Source organism: Rhinatrema bivittatum, chromosome 2 (genome assembly GCF_901001135.1).
Source record: "Rhinatrema bivittatum chromosome 2, aRhiBiv1.1, whole genome shotgun sequence".
In the NCBI taxonomy this organism is placed as follows: domain Eukaryota; kingdom Metazoa; phylum Chordata; class Amphibia; order Gymnophiona; family Rhinatrematidae; genus Rhinatrema; species Rhinatrema bivittatum.
The window spans coordinates 55,201,438-55,223,422 of NC_042616.1; the positions used below are offsets into that span (position 1 = coordinate 55,201,438).

Consider the following 21,985-nt stretch of genomic DNA (forward strand, 5'->3'; position numbering starts at 1 on the left):
TGTCCTTCATTAGAAACTTCTTAGTCATGGGATAGGGGGCAGTGGCCTGCTATGGATTTGGGAGCTGGTTAAAAGATAGAAAACAGAGTAGGGCTAAATGGTAAACTTTCTCATTGGTGAAAGGTGAATAGGGAAGTCATCCAGGGATCTGTTCTGGGACCACTGCCCTTTAACACTTATAAATGACCTGGAAATGGGAATGACAAGTAATGTGATCAAATTTGCTGAGGATACAAAATTATTCAGTTGTTAAAACACAAGATTATGAGAGATTACAAGATGACATTGCAAAACTGGGAAACTGACTGGGCATGCATGTGGCAAACGAAATTCCATGTGTAACCCAAATTATAGCTACACAATACAATGTTCCACATTAGGCGTTACCATTCAGGAAAAGGATCTAAGCATCGCTGATACATTAATCTGCTCAGTGCGCAGCAGTAGCAGCCAAGAAAGCAAATAGAATGGTAGGAATTATTGGAAAAGGAATGGAGATAAAACAAAAATGCCTCTGTATTGTTCCATGGTGCGACCTTTATCTTTTGTACTGTGGGCAGTTCTGGTCGCCACATCTCAAAAAAGATATAGCAGACTTAGGGTGACAGAACGGTAAAGGGGATGGAAGATTCCCCAAAGGAAAACTTAAAGAGGTTAGGACTCTTCAGCTTGGAGAAGATGGCTGAGGGGGGTGATCTGATAGTATATGCTTATTTTGTACATCGCCTAGGTACAGGCAATAAATATATTTTATAAAAAGTAAAAGTTCTATAAAATGAATGGCGTGAAACAAGTACATGTGAATCTATTTACTAAGAATAATTCTTTACTAGATGCATTATTAAACTCTGGGAATTCATTGCCAGAGGATGTGGTAAAAGATGTTAATGTGGCTGCATTTATAAAAGGTTTGGACACATTCTTGAAGGAGATTCATAAACCATTACTAAGCTGGAGCTGCAGAAATCCATTGTTTATCCCTGGGATAAGCAGCATGGAATCTATCCTTTGGGATCCTGCCAGGTACTTGTGGTTTCGATTGGCCACTGTTGCAAACAGGGTACTGGTCTTGATAGCTGTTTTTGGTCTTCCCCAGTATGACAAATCTTACTGTATGTTGTGTTCCCTTGAGCTGAAGAATTGATATGCCACCCTGGAAGTGGAGAAGCACTGTTGGAAACGGGATGCTGGGAATGGAAATGACAAGTAATGTGAAGCACTGTTGGAAACAGGATGCTGGGCTTGATGGACCCTTGGTCTGACCCAGTATGGCATTTTCTTATGTTCTTAAGCAGCCATCCCAGGATGAATCAAAATTTACAAATCCCAAAGATTGTTGTATCAACCACTACAGCTAGAAGGCAGAGGGTAGTGGTGCTTTGTGACATGCTTTTGAGGGGCAGGGAGGTATCCATCTGCCGACTAGACATGTCCCAAGAAGTGTGCTGTCTGCCAAATCTGAGAAATTGAGATTGCAGAAAATCCTCAAGTCTACTGGATCACTATCTGATGCTGCTCATCTGACATCAATATTGCTAGGGTACCACACAATGTATCACGTGATTTCATGGCTTTGAGGGAGAAGGGTAAAGCAGATAGGTAGATAGATGGTATTCTCCTCAGTCCTCCCAGTTGAAGGTAAAGGCCCAGGTAGGGAAAATCACATTCTGGAGATGGTTGAGTAGATGGTGTTGCAGGAGCATTTTGTCTTCCTGGACCATGGGATGATTCATTGACTGAGCAGAGGTTGGGTCCACCTGATGGAGTGCAGTGTCTTCTGGAACTGATGGGCAAACCTACTGAGGGCTTTAAACTAAGATTTTTGGGGATGGGTGAACAGAGCCCTAAGGCAATAAAATACTCAAATCTTTAAACATTTTTAGAGAAACTGGGGAGGTGGACGGCAACTTCTGGAAAGCTATGTATACTAATACTCATGTAATGGGAAAGTCTCAGATCTAGAGGCAGTCATGGAAGAGATTGACTTGGATTTAGGGACTGTCATGGAGATGTGGTACACAGAAAACTGACTGAGGAATAGTTAGACCAGGCTACAATCTAGTCAAGAAGGTCAAAGTAGAGAAAGGAGTGGCACCTTATATAATAAAGCAACAGAACTGTAGGGCTTAAGAGGTAAGGAGAAGGTATTGTGGGTTAATCTGAAAAGAGATTGGAACATCTTGGTGTAATTATGCAAACACCCATTGCAGGCAGAAGAAATGGGTAGAGATTTAATGGAGGATAGTCTCAAAGTTGCTCTGAAAGAAGCGGTACTATTGCTAGCTAATTTCATTCTGCAGGATGTTTGGGATGTCCCAGCTCTGGTGCGTATGTAGAAGCAGATTCTGAATTCTCCATAGGGAGAATTGTTCCATCAGCTGGTAATGGAACCTATGTTGAGGGAGGTGACAGGCCTGGTGCTTAGAATGGGGAGTTTGTGATGTCATGGTGAAGGATCTGGAATCCAGTGATTACTGGAAGGTATGGTTCATTGTTAATATATGCAGTGAAGGTTCATTCAGACATGGATCCTAGACTTCAGCAAAACTAACTTTGGTAAAATGGGGCATATCTTAGCTGGATGAGAAAATATAGGGGAAATAGAAGAGCAGTGTGCAAAAATAAGGGCAACAAGGTCAGTTCCAGTGTTTGCAAATCCTTTTTACATTTTCTGAGCACTGCACTCTCAAGACATTTCATGCACTAATAAATCGCTCAACTTCCAAAGAATCTGGACATGTGAATTTTTTGCATGCTGCAGGTCTCTTGATCTTTACCTCAGAAAAAATGTTTTGGGTCAAGTGTCGGGGCAATAATGTTCATGATCAGACTCAAAGGATGGAGAGGTGTTTGTTAGCAACCTGGGGTCTGTCTGTCTGCTTGGAGGCATTTGCAAGTAGAGGGTTATTCTTTCAGAACTTTGGTATTGAGAAACTCCATCAATTAAACTGTAAGCCATCCAGTTCAACGTGTCTGTATTTGTTTTGTTTTATATATGAAATGCATGATATGTAATTTGCACAGGACAAGTTTGTGGAAGCTGCAGAATGTAAGAGTGTCTAAATTAAACTAACCTTTTTGTTAGGAAAGAAAAGTTAAGAGAAAAGAGGCTGCTAGGGTTTTTCTAGAGAAGTAGCTGAAAAGGTAAGGGGAAAAGGCTACATAAACTACAAAGAGGTAATGATACTGGAAAATTAGCCAGAGCAAAGTTGCAAATGGTAGAGAAAATAGCTAATATGATAGAGGGGGATAAGACTTTTAGTGAGAGTGCAAAAGTGAATTGAGACTCGGATGAAGGGGAGAAATATGTAGAGACTGAGGAATAAGCGGAATTGATTTAACAAACATCTGTTTGGTGTTCACTGTGGAGGGGCCAGGAGTAGGTCTGGAAAAAAATATACAAATAAGGCCTTGGAAGTTAGGTAAAACTTGAAATGATTTTCAGAAGACTATGAGAAGCTAGCTAAACTAAAAATAGTGATGGGGATGTATCTGAGGGTATTAAAGGGAATCTGGAGAACTCCTGGCAGCGATGCTGGCTGACATTTTCAATGCTTCTAGAGTGTGAGGAATAGTTCTGGAAACGGGCAGGTGTGGTTCCTCTTCCCAAACCTGGAGCTGAGGAAGAGTCTGGGAACTACAGGCAAGTTAGTCTGACTTCCGAGTAAATTAATGGAATTGCTGCTAAGAGGATGGTAAACTTTCTGGAATCTAAGGATTACAAGATACCTAGAGAGGTCTTGTCAGACTCATCTAATTAGTGGCCTCCTTTTTTTTTGGTGACCAGAAGTTGAATTAGGGAAGAGTTAGATGTAGTGTACTTGGAGTTCATTAAGGTCTTTGACGTGGTTCCACATAGGTGACTTATGAACACTGTTGATCTAGGCCTTAAAGTGACTGGGGTAGAAACTGGTTGAGTGGGAGGTGACCCAGGGCAGTAGTAAGTAAATGGAGTTCACGCCAAAGAGAATGGTGTTACTAGTGGTGGGCTAGAGGGATTAGTACTTGGACCGGTTCTTTTCAATATTTTCATAATGGATATTGCAGAAGGATCATTGGGAAAAGTTGGGGGTTTTTGGGGGTTTTTTGCAGCTGATAAAATCTGTAACATGGACACCTAGGAAAGTGTGGGAAACCATGGAGGTTAATGAAGCTTGAGGAATGATAGTTTGGCAGCTAAGACTTAATGCTAAAAAAAAAATAAAAAAATTGTGCAATTGGCCTGCAAAAACCCAAGGGAGTGGTACAGTAGCAAGGAGTGAAATTCTTCTCAGCACGAAACAAGAGCAGGATCTGGGAGTGATTGTATCTGAGGTGATGGCAGAAGCCAGAAAAGTGATATTGCCCATATAAACTCTGTGAGATCTCAATTGGAATACTGTGAACAAGTCTGAAGACTGCATCTTCAAAAGGATATTAACCGCATGGAGTGAAGTACAGAGGGTGGCTATTAAAACGTTCAGTGGTCTTTATAAGGCATATGGGGACAGACTGAAAGATCTAAAAATGTTTACCTTAACAGGAAAGGGAGAATAAGGGAGAGAGAATACATTTTAAAATTTCCATGATGGGCCTCAGGAAAGGGGGCTCTGGAACGAGAAACCATGGGATGAGGGTGAAAATCGGTAGACTTAGGAGCATTCTAAGGAATTATTTCTTTACAGAGAGGGTGGTAGATACATGGAACAACTTTTCTAGTGGAGGTGGTAGAAATAAGGACCGTATCTGATTTCAAGGAAGCAATAGATAAGCACAGGGGATGTCTCAGGGAGTGGGTGGGTATTGTCTAGATGAGTAGTTGATGTGGATGGGCAAACTAGATGGCCATATCGGCTTTTATGGATTAGAGAGCACTGCTTCAGATCTACTAGGCCTGGAAGTGAATTTTTTTTTTTTTTTGATGAACTGTTAATTAAATCCAAAGTTTGGGTCCTTGGAGTGATTCTGGAGTATAGTCTGTTTGCAGGCTCCTTTTTAATCCTACTGTTAAATCATTCTAGTTATGTACCGGCCTACCTTCCTTATCTGGTCACTTAAGACAGTCATTTGTGCTTGGTCACCTTGATTATTGTAATGCTTTATTAAATGGGTGGTGGTAAGCAATGGACTGCAGCTGAACCAAAATAACTGCTGCCCATTTGAGCTCGTAGCTTTTTGTTACCCTGATACTGGATAAACCTGCATTTGCTCCCAATTCTTTAAAGGTTAAAGTTTTAAAAGTGATCCTTATTTATAAAGCTTTATTCGACTAGTCCCGAGTATTTGAATGCTAAACTATCATGGCATAACACAGAACTTCGTGCATGTCTCGGGAAGCACTGTGGTGGTTTATGTCCAAAACTAGGCACAGAGCCTCTTTTGTTGGCTGGCCTAGTCTTATGGAATTCAGCCCTCAAACCCTTGAGGCTTTTACATTCACTTTATGTACTTGTCTTTTACACTGTGATTAGGTGTAAGTGACTGCAGTATTTTTATTTATGCTTTTTATATACCATCGTTCCAACAGTAGATCACAACAGTTTACATAAATTGCATTTGATTACATTTTAAAATATTGTATTAACAGGTTCTTATTTAGAGTAATGGTATCTATTGTAATACTATTGATCAAAACAAAGTTAACAATCTAATATTGATTACTGTTTCAGATTGGAATGGATTTTAGTCAAATATTTGTGCTGAGAAGTAATATTTCTGGAGTAATGTTCGTCAAGTGGCTTATTTCTCTTTTCATTAGTTCATAGGCTTTTCTGAAGAGCCAGGTTTTAAGTTCTTGCTTGAATCTTTTTTTACATTAACAGTCTTATTGATTCAAATAGATCATTCCATAGTTTGGGTCCTGCTATTGTGAACATTCGTTCTCTTATTTGGGTTAGATGAGTGTTCAGATTTGAAGGAGAATTGTAAGGAGATTTTTTATTTTGAGATCTGAGATCTTTTTGTGGGCTGTAGCTTTTTATTGTTCCTGGAGGAGGTGGACTATAGTTTATGATATTAAAGATGAGGGATAATACTTTGTAATGTATTCTGAACTTTATTGGAAGCCAATGAAGGTCAATTAGAGGATAATGTGATCAAATTTTCTAGTTCCTATAAAAAGTCTTGCTTGAAGCATTTTGGAGATGGTTGTAGTGGTTTAATTATATTTGCGGGAAGGTCCAACAGAAGTTGTTGCAGTAGTTCAGGTTTGAAAATATTGTTTGTAGGACTGTGCGGAAATCTTGGAAGATAAGTAAAGGTTTTAGACTGTGTAAGATTCCTGAGTTTTGAATACCCAGACTTCATTATTTTGCTATTTTTCCATGTTAAAATTTTCATCTATCTGTATTCCAAGGTCTCGGACTTCATCTTAGGGTGTAATGTTGACTATTCCAAGGTTGAGGGTGGATTGAGATTTTTATTGTCTCTTCTTAGCCATATTTTTCTTTCTTTTTGTTGCTTTTTTGATTTTATGTGAAATTTTGGTTTTTGTTTTAATGTATTCCTGTTTGGAAAATCACCTTGTTTGAATAAAGTAATAAAGAAATGGGCGAAAAAATATATACAGCTAGCAAGAAAGCAACAGTTCTGGAGTTAAGTGAGCTTGGAGAGGAGGGTTTAGGTTGAGTGCTTTGTACTGTTTTTTGTGTTCTGCTGCTTTATACTGATTAGTATCTACTACCCATTCCCTGTGTTGGCCAAGGCAGGTCTGGCCTCTTTCTAGAAGGTGCCAGTATGCTTAAGCCTTTGCCCATAGCCCTTTTGAGACCATTCCTTTTACAGCGGCTTAAGGCATGCAGTATACTTTAAATGTTTCTCATATCCTCTTGCCTTTCCTCTAAATATCTAGTAGGCTTCAGTAAAGTTAGAAAAGTGGTATCTTCTGTGGAAAAAAATCCTGCTATGAAATGGGAAGGAGGGAGGGACAGACAGATTCCCTGTGAGGGTAGTTTCTTGCCTGAAATCGCCTACCAGCAGAGGTGGTAAACCAGTACTGGTGGAATTCCAGCTTGCTTGGAACAAACAAATGAGTGGAGAATGACTAGAGATAGGGTAGGGTTTGTATTAGGCCGGAATAGTTGAGTAGACTGGGCCAAGAAGTTCTCATTTGCCAGCAGCTGCCTTACCTTTGACTAGTAGCTATTCTCAATTAGTGACAAGTTAAATTTTGGTTTTTATGAGCAGAATAGAGGACTATAGTTCAGTGTTTATGGAAAGCTACATTTGGGGATGCTAATTTCCAATGTTCAAATTCCTCTTTTTGTGAAGTAGAATGTAAGTTGATTCCTCAATTACTTTGAAGCTGGTAGCTTATTGCAGAGCTTTGACATTTGTATGCCTACGAGAGAGGCAACATTTGACAGCTCTGGGTTTGGTATCCATCATGTTTGTCTTGGCTGGTGAGTGAACACATTCAATACTGTATGACAAAGCCAAGACCGCTAACTGGACAGTGACTAATCTCTCTTCCCCCTTCCCTTTCATCTTCCCTCCACCCAATCCCAGTAGCCATCTTGTGAAAAAATTTTTTTTGCAGATACATTTTGCCGTCTGTTTTGTAGGTGGCTGAAGTTCAACCTTCTATACACCAAAACATGATCCCCCAACTCATGCACTGCAGTCTTACAGAACCTGAACCCTAGATCTAGGCCTATCACTTATGACAATTTTATTGACATGAAATTTTGACCTTTTTTTTTTTTTGTTTGGGTTTTAAGACTGTCAGTAAATTTACTGACAATTGGCAACCTTCCACTCTCCAAGCTACCACCACTGCAGCAGAAAAAAACACTTACTCTATTGGACTGAACAAGCCTATAGTCTTTGACAAATTGCACTTGGAACATGCAGTGGGATGAACCACTATGGGGCAATACAATTTAGCACTTCCTTTTTAAACCTGAAGCAAAGGTAATATAGATTTGCTAAGGTGAATATGAGCAACCCAATCTACAAGAAAATAGAGGCTTCCCAAATGTTTTGGAGACGTTATTTATTTATTTTTAAATCCAGCTCAGGGTTTGGCTGAAGTAATTTGGATGTCGTTAACAGTTCTGAGATGCAGGTTTCCTGATGACTGGGGGTCAGCTCAGCCACAGGTGTTCCAGCCCATGATGCTAACCTGGTTTAGTTAAGCATTTTCTCAAGTTGCATGCTGCTTTTTGGGGGTCACCCTTGAACATCTCAAATCCTTCTTGAAATCAGGTGTGGAGTCGGCGCAAACTCTAGATGTTTCTAAACAGGTTCAAAAGTAATGTTATAAGGTCTTAATGCATCCTCCTGCTACGGGGTATTGGATTCATAATTTTTCTTTATTTGAATTTAATCGCGTAAACACTAGGCGATGTACAAAAAAGTAAAAACACAAAATATGAACATGTACTGTACATAAACACAACAGACAATCAGAAATATCTCAAAATGTCAAAAAGGAAATACATGGAAAAACAATCTGGAGGTCTAATAAAAAAAAATATCCATGTTTTTAATGAAAGCTTGAAAGTTTTCAAACTGTCTGCCAGTCGTAACAATTCAGGAAAGGAGTTCCAGAGAACAGGATGTGCAATCTCTCTCTGCTTCAAAACCTAGCTTGCAGTGGCAAGGGCACATCAGAAGGCCTCTGGGAGGAGTGAAGTTGACAGTAGGGGACAGTAAAGGCAGAACAGGGCATTACATGGGAAATGTGAAGGAGCTTTAAAAAGTTAAACAGTTAGTGACTGCGAGATCACTTTTTCAGGTCTGTGTTTTTGAATGTGCTCACATTGTAATTCTCTGGTCTCGCCTTGCCCTCCTGATAAAGGGTAATGTGTGTGAGCCCTTTGGGCACGTCCCACTTCATCCTGTGCTTTGTGACAGCTGAGTGACTCTCTGCTGTCCCCCTTTAAGTCAATCTAGATTTCAAGGCCTCAGAAAATCAGCAGTGTTAGCCCATTTTTCTTTCTGTATTTGCATTAAAAATGCAGGAGGTAAGAACTCGAAAATCAGTAATCTTATTGAGGAATGGGTCTTGATCCTGTGACATCAGGTTTGCTCCTTTGAGATGTATGCATGTCTTACTAACTGCTTTTCTAGACTAAACACTGGCATTCCTTTTCCACAGTTTCTCTAAATGTACTCTGGATGCTTTGAAGGCTTAAGCATGAGCAGCACTTCATGCTGGCACCAGTATCTCTTGGCTGTTGACATGCTGTAGCTTCAGGGGCATGTTTCTTGGAACCATCCTCCTTTAAATGCACTTGATGTAGCTAACTTGTGAAAACTCGATCCTTCGGTGGGGAGGATAAAGTTAGTGACGATAATGCAAGGTTGCACTTTGATATGTTGATAGTGCTTCATTTCGTAGAAGAAAAAAAATATATCTAGGTCAGTTCTTGATATGTCCTTAATCTGTGAAACTGATATATTTTAAAGCCAGCCAAAGTCCTCTGGGTACCTAATTGATGCTGTGGGTGCAATGGTGTGGGGGTTTTTGGTTTTTATTTTTAAACCCTATTCCCAGCGCAGCACTGCCATACTCTACACTTTGTACCCTTTCAAAGCCTCCAGTGCAGCTGGTTCATGGCTTCCCCTACCTTGATTTTAACTTAATTTAAATATTTATGTACCGCTGCTTTGGATAATCTGTCATCCAAGGCAGCATTCAATTGGCATTTGCTTTAATCATATGTATCTCAATCCGTACTGGATGTGATTTAAAGTTTCCTGCCCATCAATTCCTTTGGTAAACTTCTCTCGCACATATTGGGTGTGAGATGAGGTTTGGGTTGAAGAAACTTGCAGTAGGTAGGGAGTGGGGGGGACCTGAGAGTCAGGAAGTTGCCTGCAGTACTGGCACCTTCTGCCCACACATTAGTCAATGCTTCCAGGAGCCTGTGCCTGATGTAACTGCCTATGTGCCGCCTCCTGTCAGGAACTAGATAAGTTTGCTTTTCTTTGCCGGTCACCCAGACAGAGACCCTCCTTTTAAATAACCGCTTCATCTTGAGAGTGGATTCTTACCACATCAGGTTCATGAAATCAGCCTGTTCAGGGAGGGTAGAGCTTTTAAACACATTTTTAGCTGGAGAATCTTGCAGGTCGACTAAAGTTTTTTTTTAAACTAGATTTTAATGCCATAGGGATTTTTATTTAATAGAAAAAAAATCTAGAATTAGGTGCTTTGCCTACTGTTTAGTTATGAATTTTCCTAGAATTGATAAAAGCTGTTTGGTTTGTTTTTTTTTGTCCGTTAGAAAAAGCTGAGACGTTACAACCACATGAGGGTACCACAGGAGCAGACATCACAGCTCCACCCCAAAAAGAGCTCCCTCCAAGCCCAGAGAAGAAAGCCAAGGTATGCTCGTGTTTTGGGGCCGTGGTGGAAGATGATTTTGCATTTCTCCATTCCTGCTTGCAAGCTCTTGCTTCCTGAGCGATGAGAGAATTCTGTTTTCTGAGATGGGTAATGAGGCCGGATCGCCCAGACAGTGTTAGAATAGCCTGAGACATCTTGGAGAAGCAGTCGGGGTTGGGAGATAGAGGCGATCTTGTAATCTGGTGTATTAAAACTGTAAAGTCTGATCTTAATTTTCAGCCTGGAGTAGCAAAAGGTACATTTAAGCTCTTATCTAATGGCAAAAGGCATATATAGTTTACCATATGTCACTTTTTTACTATACATAGCATTTTTAAAGATTTAATCTTTATTACATTGTAAAAGCCTTTTCTCTGGTACTGTATCCCTGCTCCTTGGCTATTCCCTTCTCTAGTGAAAGCTAAGCTCCGGCATCCGTTCACAAAACTGCTTTAAGTTCGATACCAGTTGTGCGCTTGAAGACAATTCCGTGGCTGAAATGTTGAGTGGATCCCAGATGTCCTCAAGTCTGAGGAGCTGATGTTTCAGCTTAGTGGATCCCTGGGGGGTGTTGCAGCCTAAGATGCAAGAATGCAGATAGTGATAGGGGAGCACAGAGGTGATCTCTGGTTATTTATTTAAAAATGTTTCTGTACCGTCGTTCAGTAATGCACCATCACAACGGTTTACATTTCGGCACGAAATAGGTTTGGTTTGGTTTCTAAGTTATCCATAGTGTGCCAATATTATACGGTTACATAGGTCAATAATATACTCTAAATGAGAAGTGGGTTGGGGTTACTATTTATGATTTTGGGATAATCATATGTGTTACTGTTTTAATTTAATATTTAATTATGGGTAAAAAAAAAAAATGTTATGTGGCTCCGGTTCCACTGCGAGGATACAAGATGCCGGACTTAGCCATTCTTATGGGTACGGCTTAATACTAAAGGGGGACTGAGGACCCTCGGAAGAGGCTTCAATTTATTTCCCAGCATTTACATTTCCCAAGACTATATATATGCTAGAGCTTTGTCCCGTTGCCCACGAAGAAGGGAGGACCCTTTGGCTGTTTAAAACTGAGCTGTCGTCCAGGGCGCACTGGGCACCATTTCAAAATCAATACATACAGCCTTGTCTGAATTTAAATTTGTTTTGAGTGAGTTTAATTCTTTGACGGTTTTCCTTAGGAATAGCTGTGCTAGGAATAGATTCTCAGGACTCTCTCTCTCTCTCTCTCTCTCTCACTCGGCATCTTACTGCCCTTTGAGATGACCTAGCCAAGAAATTAGATGCGGTATGGGCGGCACACCTGCTCTCACACACAAACTGCTGAAGGAAACACTAGAGTATAGCAGTTTTATGCTGGGTGAATGTTATTACTTGGCTGTGTTCGCTTTTGATACATTTCACAGGGTTCCCCTTTTTAAACTTTATAGATATAGAACTATTTAAGGTTTCCCTAGATCTTTTTTTTTTTTTAAACCATGTTCAAGATTTGATCATTTTCTGAAAGTATACAAGATTGAAAATGTCTATCCAGAGTCTTTTTTTTTTTTTTTTTTTTTTAAGCCTTTCATTCAGTAGCCACACAGTGTCTGACATCAGACCTGATCAGACACTCAGATTTGGTGGTTTCATCCGTGATCCTAGTAAACCTTTCTCCACATCCCAGAATTAAACAGCAGTTGGTTAAAGGCCTGCGAGAAGGACCCGTGCCTGGAAATTGCGGGAGGTGGAAGCGCGCCTTGAGGTGCATTGATAGTGGGGCGAGGATGTCTGCGTAAGCTGCTGCTTGTGTACTTAATTATATAGGGTCTTAAATGCTATCAATCCTTCTCTTTCATGAGCACAAAAACCTCTAACTTTCAAAAGAGAAAAAAATAATTGTTCCCCCTCAGAGCCAAATTGTTTTTTTCTCATTGTGTCTGAAGAACTACTAAAATTTTATTTGCTTATCACAGCTGCTCTAAGCAAAGTACTTAAAATAAATAAATAAATAAAATAAAAAATATATATAGGCACACAAGACACACCAAACAAAATGCCTCACAATAAACAGGCATAAACTCCACTTTTTTCCCTGTTGGGTAGGGTTCCAGTAACGATATTGATCTTGGATTAGATTGGATCCCTCTCGTTGGAGCAGAGTAAGAATTGCCCAGAGATTATACTGTGACTGAATGTTGAAGACCATGTAGGGAGCGGTCTCTTCTGGAACATCATGTTCAGTATAATTTTTGGGTGGTACTTACGTTGACCCAGTAAAAGGTACTGCAGCTTGTAGCAACTCTACCTCAGAAAACAGAATGTGGCACTTTTTTTTTTTTTTTTTTTTTTTTGCTCGGTTCATTTTTATTCTGTACTGCCTACAATTTATGTTCAAACATGCTTTCATTTCTTTTTTTTTTTGTTTGTTTGTGTTTTGCTGTGTACGTGTGTGCCGTTTTTTCCCTTGTTGCTTTTGAAAACGTTTAGCCTTCAACGGTCACGCCATCCGCCAAGCCGGCGCCTGTGAAAAACAGGCCGCTCTCTACTTCGAGCCCCAAGCGGCCAGCTTCTGCCACTACACCTACCCAAACCAAAAAACCTGCCAGCCCGTCCGCTGCGGCTCTTAGCTCCACTCCCAAGCGCCCTCTCTCCAGCACTACTCGGCTCTCCTCCACGCCGAGAGACCTGAAAGCAAAGGTAAGGAAGGAGTTTACAGGGATGTTTTAGCCACCCCGATATCGAATGTTGCTAGAAGTAAAAAATGGTACTGGTCAGTCACAACACGTTTACTAGGTAGGATTACCTGCGTTGTTACGGGGAGGTGCAGTTGAGACCAAGCAGCTATAAACAGTCGGGGGAAGGGGAGAGGAGGTGATTCTTGCCTGGGGCTGTGGAGGTTTTTCTATGCAGTTATTGGTGCATAAGTACTTAAAAATCCACGGGGCTGGTTACTCTGTAAAAGTGAAATGTCAAACATAATGCAACTCTTTGTACTGCTTTTTGCTTGGAAAGTGAACCCCAAGCAAGCAGCCCTGCCAGGTTTACTGATGCTTTGAACCTCCGTGGTTTCAGAGCTCTTCGGTGACTGGAATATCACGCCGGGCTGGAGATTACTGGATCCCGAAGGCAGGATTTTTCCCAGTGTGCATCAGAAGCAGATTGTGTTGCCGTCTCTCTTAATCCAATTGCCGTAGCGCGCACACATTTTTAAACCTGCCACTTCCTCCTGCGGGTTTAGTACTTCCAGCTCAATCTGAACCAGGGCTTGGGATCCTGGTGCCATGAGCCTGCCCTCACGACTTACCAGGGATACTTTCTACATTTTATACTCTCTCCCACCCTCTGGTCATTATAGCCATTGGCCTTGAGCCAGTTCTTCTGGACCCCTGCAATCATGGTCCATGAATCTGGCCGACAGGGGTCGCTCTTAAGCAATGGACTTGACTCCCTGCGGCCCGGGAGTTGTGAAGCTGCCTCCGGAGCAACCCCAGTTCCAGCCAGCTGGGGAGTGGAAGACACAATTCAGAGAATAAACTGGGGGGGCCTTCAACATGGCAGTGCACATAACATTCAAACTAAGCCATTGGGCCAACCCTCAGCTAGGTTATAACATCTTTGGGAGGTTCAACTAAAATCCCTTGAGCATTAATGTTCAGGGTAGGAAGCTCCAGGCTCCTGTACCTGGGAATTCTCACCCAATGACTCAAGTAGACTTGTTCTAGCTCACTCCACTCCACCGGTTATGGTGCAAGCCATGCAGGTGGCCTGCCCATAGGATTGTAATTCAGCTTTTGTTTTTGTTAAGATTGCAGATTCAAAAGGTCCCGTAAAGAGTCCAGAGAAGCGAACGCCAGTCTCCAAAACGCCTACCACAGCTCCTGGGACTAGCGTGAAGGCCAGCCCTGTGACTCCAAGGACACAGGCAGCTGCATTGGCTGACACCAGTACCTCCATGACTGGGTCTGGTCAAAAACCAGTTATGGCTTCTGCTTCTAAGAGACCAACATGTAAGCATGGATAACGAAGCAGGCTGTCTCCGTGTTCTTGCAATGTTTGGATTAATGTAACAAAATCTAAACCCAGTAATTTTCGACTCAAGATGCTGTAGTTTGCTGTGCCTTGTGACTTTCAGTGATCAGACAACCCACATAATAAATGAGCACACTCCTCTGTACACCGCTTGCTGGCTTGCAGTTGGAGACAGTGTTCTGAGCAGCATTGACCCAGACTGGCAATTTGTTAATTTCACAGGGGAAAGAGGATTGGAAATGTTCCCCCTTTATCTGGATGCTTACTTATTAAACAGTTAACCTTGCATATGGTTTATGTCGTGTTTAGGTGGTAGTGTTTACCATCTTTGTCCAGTTCTGTTAATGTACAAGCGCATGCCAGGCAGTGCCTACTGGAAAGTGACACAGGCACTATTTTGATGGGATATCTAAGCTGAATTGCCTTACCAGACTTAGATCTAGGGATAGGGAGGTTTCTTTTGAAATTTGGAAGGACATAGCTCCTCCCCTCTCTGCCCCTGCCAATCAGATTTCAGAATTGGGGGGGGGGGGGAGGGGGTGTATAAAAACTGTAAAATTGAAAACATTTCTTTCACTTTCACCCAAAGCAGATGAGAAATTAGAAATCCAAATTTCCCATCCAGCTTGAACAAACTGCATTTAAAAAAAAAATTTTTGTTTTCTTTTGTACTGGTAAATTGTCATTTGGGCTTCCGGCTCAGTGGGAGCTTGCGTCAACCGAGGGTTGCAGTTTAATTCCTTAGACTTAATTCAGTGTTACCCTTCCATAAAGGTGATCCCTCCCGAGCAAGGGTGAGAGATTGCGATAGGCATCCTGGGGGGGGGGGGGGAGGTGTGCACTGCTCCTACTCGTGCCGCACTTGTTTTGTGGATAATTGGAGGGCTTTGACATCAGAGCCATGAACCCGGTGCCTCTGAACCCCCTAAATTCATAAGAAACCAATGAAAAATTAGTCCAGTCTGAAGTGGGAACTATTGCGATCCTGCTTAGCTGGGTAGGCTGAATGAGAGAAGCCTTGAAGGACCTGCAGGATTTCAGATGCAACTTCGGTAGTTGACCATCCCGACTGCATTAATGTGTATTGGCACTGCCACAGATGGCAGATATTAGTCATTGTGTAGAAGGGAAAAAAAACCCCTTATTTTAGAAGTCCAGTTCGTTATGAGATTGCCCATCTTGTTTTCCTTGTTCAGCCATCAAGACTGATGTGAAGCCTGCAGAAACCAAAAGGCCGGTCTCCACTAAGTCTTCAGCAGGTAACGGCTGCTAATGTCTTATTCGCTTGTTTTCAAATTTGCACCACCCTTCTGAGAAATGCGGTTTGAAACAGGGCTGTGGGCTGAGAAGAGGCCCTGTTCCCAATCTGGATATCATGCGTGCAGCTGAGTGCTCACAGCCATTGGCAGGGGTGGGGGGAATATCCATGTTTGGGTAACATACCAGGCACATGCTTGGAGGATGGCCACAGCTGTAGCCGGACTGTGTGAATGGGAAGGTGACCGGTGCAAATAAGATCAGTGGTGCCTTGCTTTGGAAGCTTACTGTATTTCTTTTGGCATAAGTAGGGAACTTCATTTTCAGTATTTGGGGTTTTTTATCCTAAAATTTCAGTGCTATAAAAAAAAACTCAGTGGAAAAATTATGATTTTTTTCCTGTTATGTCATTTTTTCCAGTAATGTTTTGTTATGGCATTGAAATTCCCAGGATAAATAAAATACACTGAAAACAAAGGTCTCTCTAAGGCTAGAACTGATTCCAGTTTTGAAAGCCTTGGGTATACTTAAAAGGTGCAGGGTTCATGAGCAACTTACCCTCTCGACAGGCCATATGATCTAATTTTTTTTTTCCCCCATCTTCGGTTTTTATAAAATGTTTTCAAAAGCTTACAGCCATTACTTCATCATGGATAAACAGCGGATATCAATTCTAATTGGGCATCCCCTTCACTGCGCCCTTAGTAGTTATGCCTCATGTTAAACCCCTTTTAGAGTTTGTGCCCCTGACTGCGAGTTTAATCATCATCCCATTCTGCAGGGTCTGTGAGCACAGTCTCTGCAGCATCCCCGGCTGCCCGGGGAATTGAATCCAGCGGTGCCTCTGAGGCACTGGACGGGCCCAGAACAATATCATTCATACATGGCCTACAGGCTTATAAAGGTCTATGGTTAGTGCAAACAAAGGGGACAGGGGAAAACTTCTGTCCCTCTAGAAGCCAGGCTCATCTGATCTTCTGCCATTCACCAGCACCACAACTTTTTTACCCACTCTTGAAAGTTATCAGCAAAGGTCATGGAGGCTAGAAAATGAGAGAACACTGCTCCATTCTGCCAAATGCTTTAAGCATCTAATAACATTGCCACTACTAACTTTGTCCTTGCTTACTGCATGGGTAATGTGCAGTAATTCTTACATTAGCAGGAGACTTGTCTACAAAAAAAAAACCAAATCCCAGTTTGCTCAGGATGTACAGGATAGGGAAAACTACTTTCAATCCTTGTTGCTAGAATTTTTTACCAAGATTTTTGTATCTGATTAAGAGGGAAATAGGTCTGTAATTAGTACATAGGTCTGCCTCCCCACCCTTTTGCTGCAGCAGAGATGCAGGCCTTAGTGCTGGAAAGCGCGGCAATACATATTTTTAAAACTAATTTTACTTTACATTTGATTTTACCTTAAGAATCCAGGGTAATGTGTGTGTGTGTGTGGGTATTTTTCTCTGTTGGCAAGCAGGATGGTAATCGGCTACACGGGGTGGGTGACGTTACCCAACCATGCTGGGATGGAACAGTTCTCCCAAAGCTCAGAACTAATGAAAAGCTCTGAGCATGTCTGGCCTTACCCATGCACAAGCAGTCCCTGAGCAAACCTGAAACGAAACTCTCCTATTAAATACAAAAAAAGTGATAAATTTTTAATTTTTTTTTGTACTAAAATGTTTGTTCAATGCAGAGCCATGGCTGATGAGCCTGAATTTTGTGACATCCCATATGCAGCCAAAGAATGGCGAGCAGTGATGGCCATGAAATCTGCCTCATATCTACACACAGGCAATTCAACTGCTTTGTGCGGAAGCATGTCCCAGAGCGTGAGAAGACCTTTATCTTTACCACCTCTGAGAACACTACAAACTGAAGAACAGCTCCTAAAGCTTCCAAAAGCTTTTCTGCACAGAAGTCAGGTGACTTTGCATGATCAAGCAGGCACGCTTCCTTGCGTACTACTATCCTGTCTGTCATACAGTGACCTCAAGGGTCCCTTTGTCTGAAAGGAGGAGCACCATACCTCTCTGGAGCAAGTGCTAGTCTCTGCCGAGACTTAACTAAAGGTGCCTGGTTCTTCAGCATGGTCACACCAGTCTGAGCAGAAGCATGCAGAGCTGGTTCTAGGGCGAATGGCGCCCTGGGTGAAAATCTGTCTGTGGCTCTTCAGCATAATAGATGATGCTGGCAATGCCCAGGGTGCTTCGCTGCTCACGATGCCCCGGGCAACCACCCAACACTCCCTGCCCAAAGGCCAGCACTGGCAGCATGACTCAGTGAAGCATAAATTGAAGTAAACCTCTAAGCCTCATTCTCATAGTACAGCAAAGCATAATGGGCGCGCTGATTCCATCGCACAGGTAATTCTTCAGTGCCACAGCGCAGTCCTCTCTCCTGCACCATGTACCGTTTCTGCTGAGCATCAGCCTGCACAGTCAACTTTAGTGCCAGGATTCTTACAGCACAGAACTTGGGAGTTTTCTTCTTCGTGCAACACTGCTGTCCTGGAGATACTTGATCTTGAAGAACCTGTAGTGTGCCCTCCATCCACGATGATTTTGGTGACAGTGGCCAATGAATCTTTCTCTTCCACTGCTGGAGTATCCTTACTCATTTCTGTTTAATGACTCTGTGAAAGGATACTACAAAAATCTCAAACTATATATAAAGATTCCATCTATTCAGCGCCATAGAAGCCTGGAATCCAATCTCTGCAGACTTTGGCACAGAAACCTTTTGCCATCCCAGAATCCAGTAGTGTCACTTTTCTCTGACAGTCTGATTCGAAAGAGGATTCATTGCCTCACTCTTCTCTCTGCTCAATCTCAAGATGGTTTTTGCACATCTTGCAGAGCATCACTCTGAAGCCTCCAGTTCCTCTCTTCGTGAGGAAGACGTTCCCTCAGATATTCCTTCAGATCTCTTCCCACTTCCAGCAAGGAATATTTCTTCATCTGAAGTTATTTCCTCCCCAAGCTTTCTGCAGAAAATGGTCACTCAGTACTGGTCAAACCAAGGAGGGGCAGGTTCCTTCATCTGAGAGATGGCAAAAATATGGGACTTTTCAATCCTCAACCAGATAACTCTGCAAGCTGCGCATATCCCTGGGAATCCAAACCAGTCGGCAGACTAACTCAGGACTCTAAAACCTCTCAAATGGTCCTTAGACTCAGGAGTACTACAGATGTTCTAGAAATGGGGATCTGAAAACAGCAAGCATCCTTTAATTCCATCAGTAGCTTGCCTAGCTTCAGATGCTCTAGCCATCAAATGGATGCCTATCCTTCAATTCCCTTAGCAAACATTTTGCTGAAATTCCCAACAAGGCTAGCCACAGTGATCATCCCAGCACTGCATCAGAAGCAACAAAGCTGGCTTCCTCTTAGCTAGCAGACTTCCAGTATTTCTAGAAGTGATATCACTGAATCTGAGAACACTATTGCATCCCAACCTCAAGTCCTTGTCTGATTGGAAATGGAGCAGTGCCTACTATCCTCCCTAAAGCTGGCAGTTTTCTTGTAGCAGCAAGAAAGCCATCACCAAAGTTCTCTGCTTTGAAGTGGAAGAGATTCTCCTTGTGTTCCACTAAAGGCCATAAGCCCTTTCAGTGTCACCCTAGCACAGTACTTACATCTGTCATGATCATGTCTTCAGAAGTCATCAGTTCATCTAAGTGCTTTGTCAGCCTATCATGACTTAATAGAACTAACCCGGGCTTCCCAGTGCCTAGTCAGCTTGAGATTCATGAATTCTCTCAATAACACCTTCAGTTCAAAGATCATCAGTTCCATGGAACCTGAATGTTGTACTTTCTCAACCTTTGAAGCCACCTTTTGAACCCCTGGAATTTTCATCCATGAAATTCCTGACTTAGAAAGTTCTAGACAATAGCAGTTACCTCTGTAAGAAGAATTGGTGAGCTTTCAAGCATGAGTAACTTGTTAACCAAACATTTCAATTCCATCACAGTAGTCCTTCAGACCCTCCCAAAGTTTCTGCCAAGGGTGGAGTCAACATTTCAAGTCAACCAGGAAATTTTTGCCCATCTTCTATCCAAAACCTCATTCTCACCATTGCAAGCAAGCTATCCATACTCTGGACTGTAAACGAGATCTCATACTATCTGAGGAGACTTGGGGTAGGGCTTCCTAAATCTGTCGAGGGGACCCCACAGCTGGTCAGGTTTTCCAAGAATCTGAATGAGATAAATTTGCATATACTGAATCTCCATGATATGCAAATCTCTAATGCATATTCATTGTGAATATCCTGAATGCCTGGGGTCTCCAGGACAGGTTTGGAAAGCCTTGTTAACTCACTTGATTGTAAATGGCTAGGTATGGCTGGAATGAAACCTATGCCAGCCAGCTGGCTAGCAACCTCCAGCTAATTCTGTTAGACTCAAGCAGATATTTTTCTATAAAGCCCCACTACCTTAGTTGCTCTCCTCCTATCTGTGCCATTGGAAAGCATTTGCAAAGCAGCAACATGATCGTTGATCCATACTTTTACTTCCCACTATTGTCTGGACTAGTTGACCAAATACCAGCTCCTTTGGTCAAGCTGTACTGAAGAATCTGTACATGTTTAATTCCTATAAAAAACCAAATTGTTCCTCAGTTTTGAATTAACTTGCTCAAATATTGGAGCAACCCTCAGCGTGGGAGTCAGATCACTTATAGTTGATTACATAATTCTGATTGCTAGAGACAGTGAAGTTGTTTACCTGTAACAGGTGGTTTTTTTTTTTGAGGACCATAGAATGAATCAAATTCTTAACCACTTCCCTGAGAGCTGAATTTGAACTTTAAAGTGAGAAGGCTCTGGGGAATGCTACATGTGGGAGAGGTCATTCATAACTCAGAACTTAACTAGTTCTGAGCTGCGGGAGAGCTGTTTGTCCTGGCGCAGTCAGATGAGATTGCCCACATGTATGTCAGATTCATCTTGCTGGCTACAGAGAGCGGTTGCAGGTAAGCAACTTTGCTTTTTTTTTTTAGCTTCACTCAAGTTGTATTGTGAAACAGATTAGCTGTGCTCAGAAATATCTAGGAGTATGTGAAATTACTAAAGGATCACAAGTTCAGTAAAATGCTTGCTTCAGGTTTCCAGGAAGTTTTTGGCCTTTATCGGTTTTTATGCTGGTTTCCTCTCCCCTGCAGCCGAGTTGAGTCGTCCAAAAACTAGCCCTGTGAGCTCTGGGAAAAGCAACGCTACCACCCCAACTACTCCAGGTGGCACCTCTTCCACTGCAGTCGCTAACCGTCCCAAGTCTTCGAAGCCAGCTCCAGCAAAACCTGCCTCCAACTCTACCACAGACACCAAAAAACTATCAACCCTTAGAGCCCCACCACCACCGAAACCCAGCACAGTGCCCAAGCAGACTCGCCCAGCCAGTGCACCACCTCCAGATCTGAAGAACATCCGCTCCAAAATTGGGTCCACGGACAACATTAAGCACCAACCTGGCGGAGGCAAGGTAAGTCGCAGGACTTGGTTTGATGTTTCAGAATGTTCTCCCTTCCTTCGTGTGGTGGTGCTTCGTTGCTGTTTGTCACTAGGCAAAAAGCAAGCTTCTTGTATGTCCCTACATTGGTATTGTGCAGTAAGGCATATATAATCAGACTAACTTTTAGGTATGACCTAAGAGTCCTAAAGTCTGCATGCTCAAATTCTGAAAATAGTCTTGACACTGCTAAATATCCTTCTATGGGATGACAGATTTCTTAAAAAAAAAAAAAAAAATTAGTATTGCAATCTCCAGAGGGAGACTTAGTTCCTTTTATATTTTCAATGTGCTGTTCTACCTGCACAGTAACATTATAAATCAAGTTTCTACTTAGAAATGCCTACAGCAGTGTCTTGGTAGCCCTGTATATGGTGCTGCGTGCCTGTAACTGTCAGAAGCCCAGCCATGTGCATTGTAGGGCTATCGAAGTCATTGTCCCATATTTAAAAAAGGGGGGAGGTCTGGCTTTTTACAATCTGTCCAAAATCAGGTCTCCCCTGACAAGTGAATGCAGGCTTTGTTTACAGATGTCCTCTTAAATGAAATTGGAGTGGAAGCACTTAGTGTAACTTGTTAAAGTGATCTGAGCTAATTCTAAATCCTCAGCTTGTTCCGTTATTTTGCTAGGGGGAGGGGGGGGTGAACCTCTTGTGTCAGTTACTCTTCCTGTTTAACAAATCATTGGGCCAAGCAAATTATATAATAAACCCCCACCTAAAACAAAACTTCTTGACCTCTGATTTGCCCTAAAAACTTTTATGCAAAGGTTTGCATCTGTGTGAGTGTTATGTTGTTGCACATCTAACTTTTTTTCTTTCACAACAGTTTGTGGGGAATGCAAGAGCTGATCTCATTCTCCCAGCACCTCTAGTGCTCTT

The 21,985-nt window shown here is 42.1% G+C and overlaps 1 protein-coding gene across 16 annotated transcripts in view; it reads left to right on the forward strand.

The window, feature by feature from the left end:
- Positions 1-21,985, forward strand: part of MAP4 (microtubule associated protein 4) — a 456,329-nt gene that overhangs the window by 352,201 nt on the left and 82,143 nt on the right. For all 16 annotated transcript variants that reach the window (XM_029588164.1, XM_029588168.1, XM_029588169.1 and 13 more), the window contains 5 exons: positions 10,212-10,312; positions 12,794-13,003; positions 14,112-14,313; positions 15,532-15,594; positions 20,761-21,077. In XM_029588164.1, the coding sequence (XP_029444024.1) occupies positions 10,212-10,312; positions 12,794-13,003; positions 14,112-14,313; positions 15,532-15,594; positions 20,761-21,077 (893 nt within the window). The remainder of the gene's footprint in view (positions 1-10,211; positions 10,313-12,793; positions 13,004-14,111; positions 14,314-15,531; positions 15,595-20,760; positions 21,078-21,985) is intronic.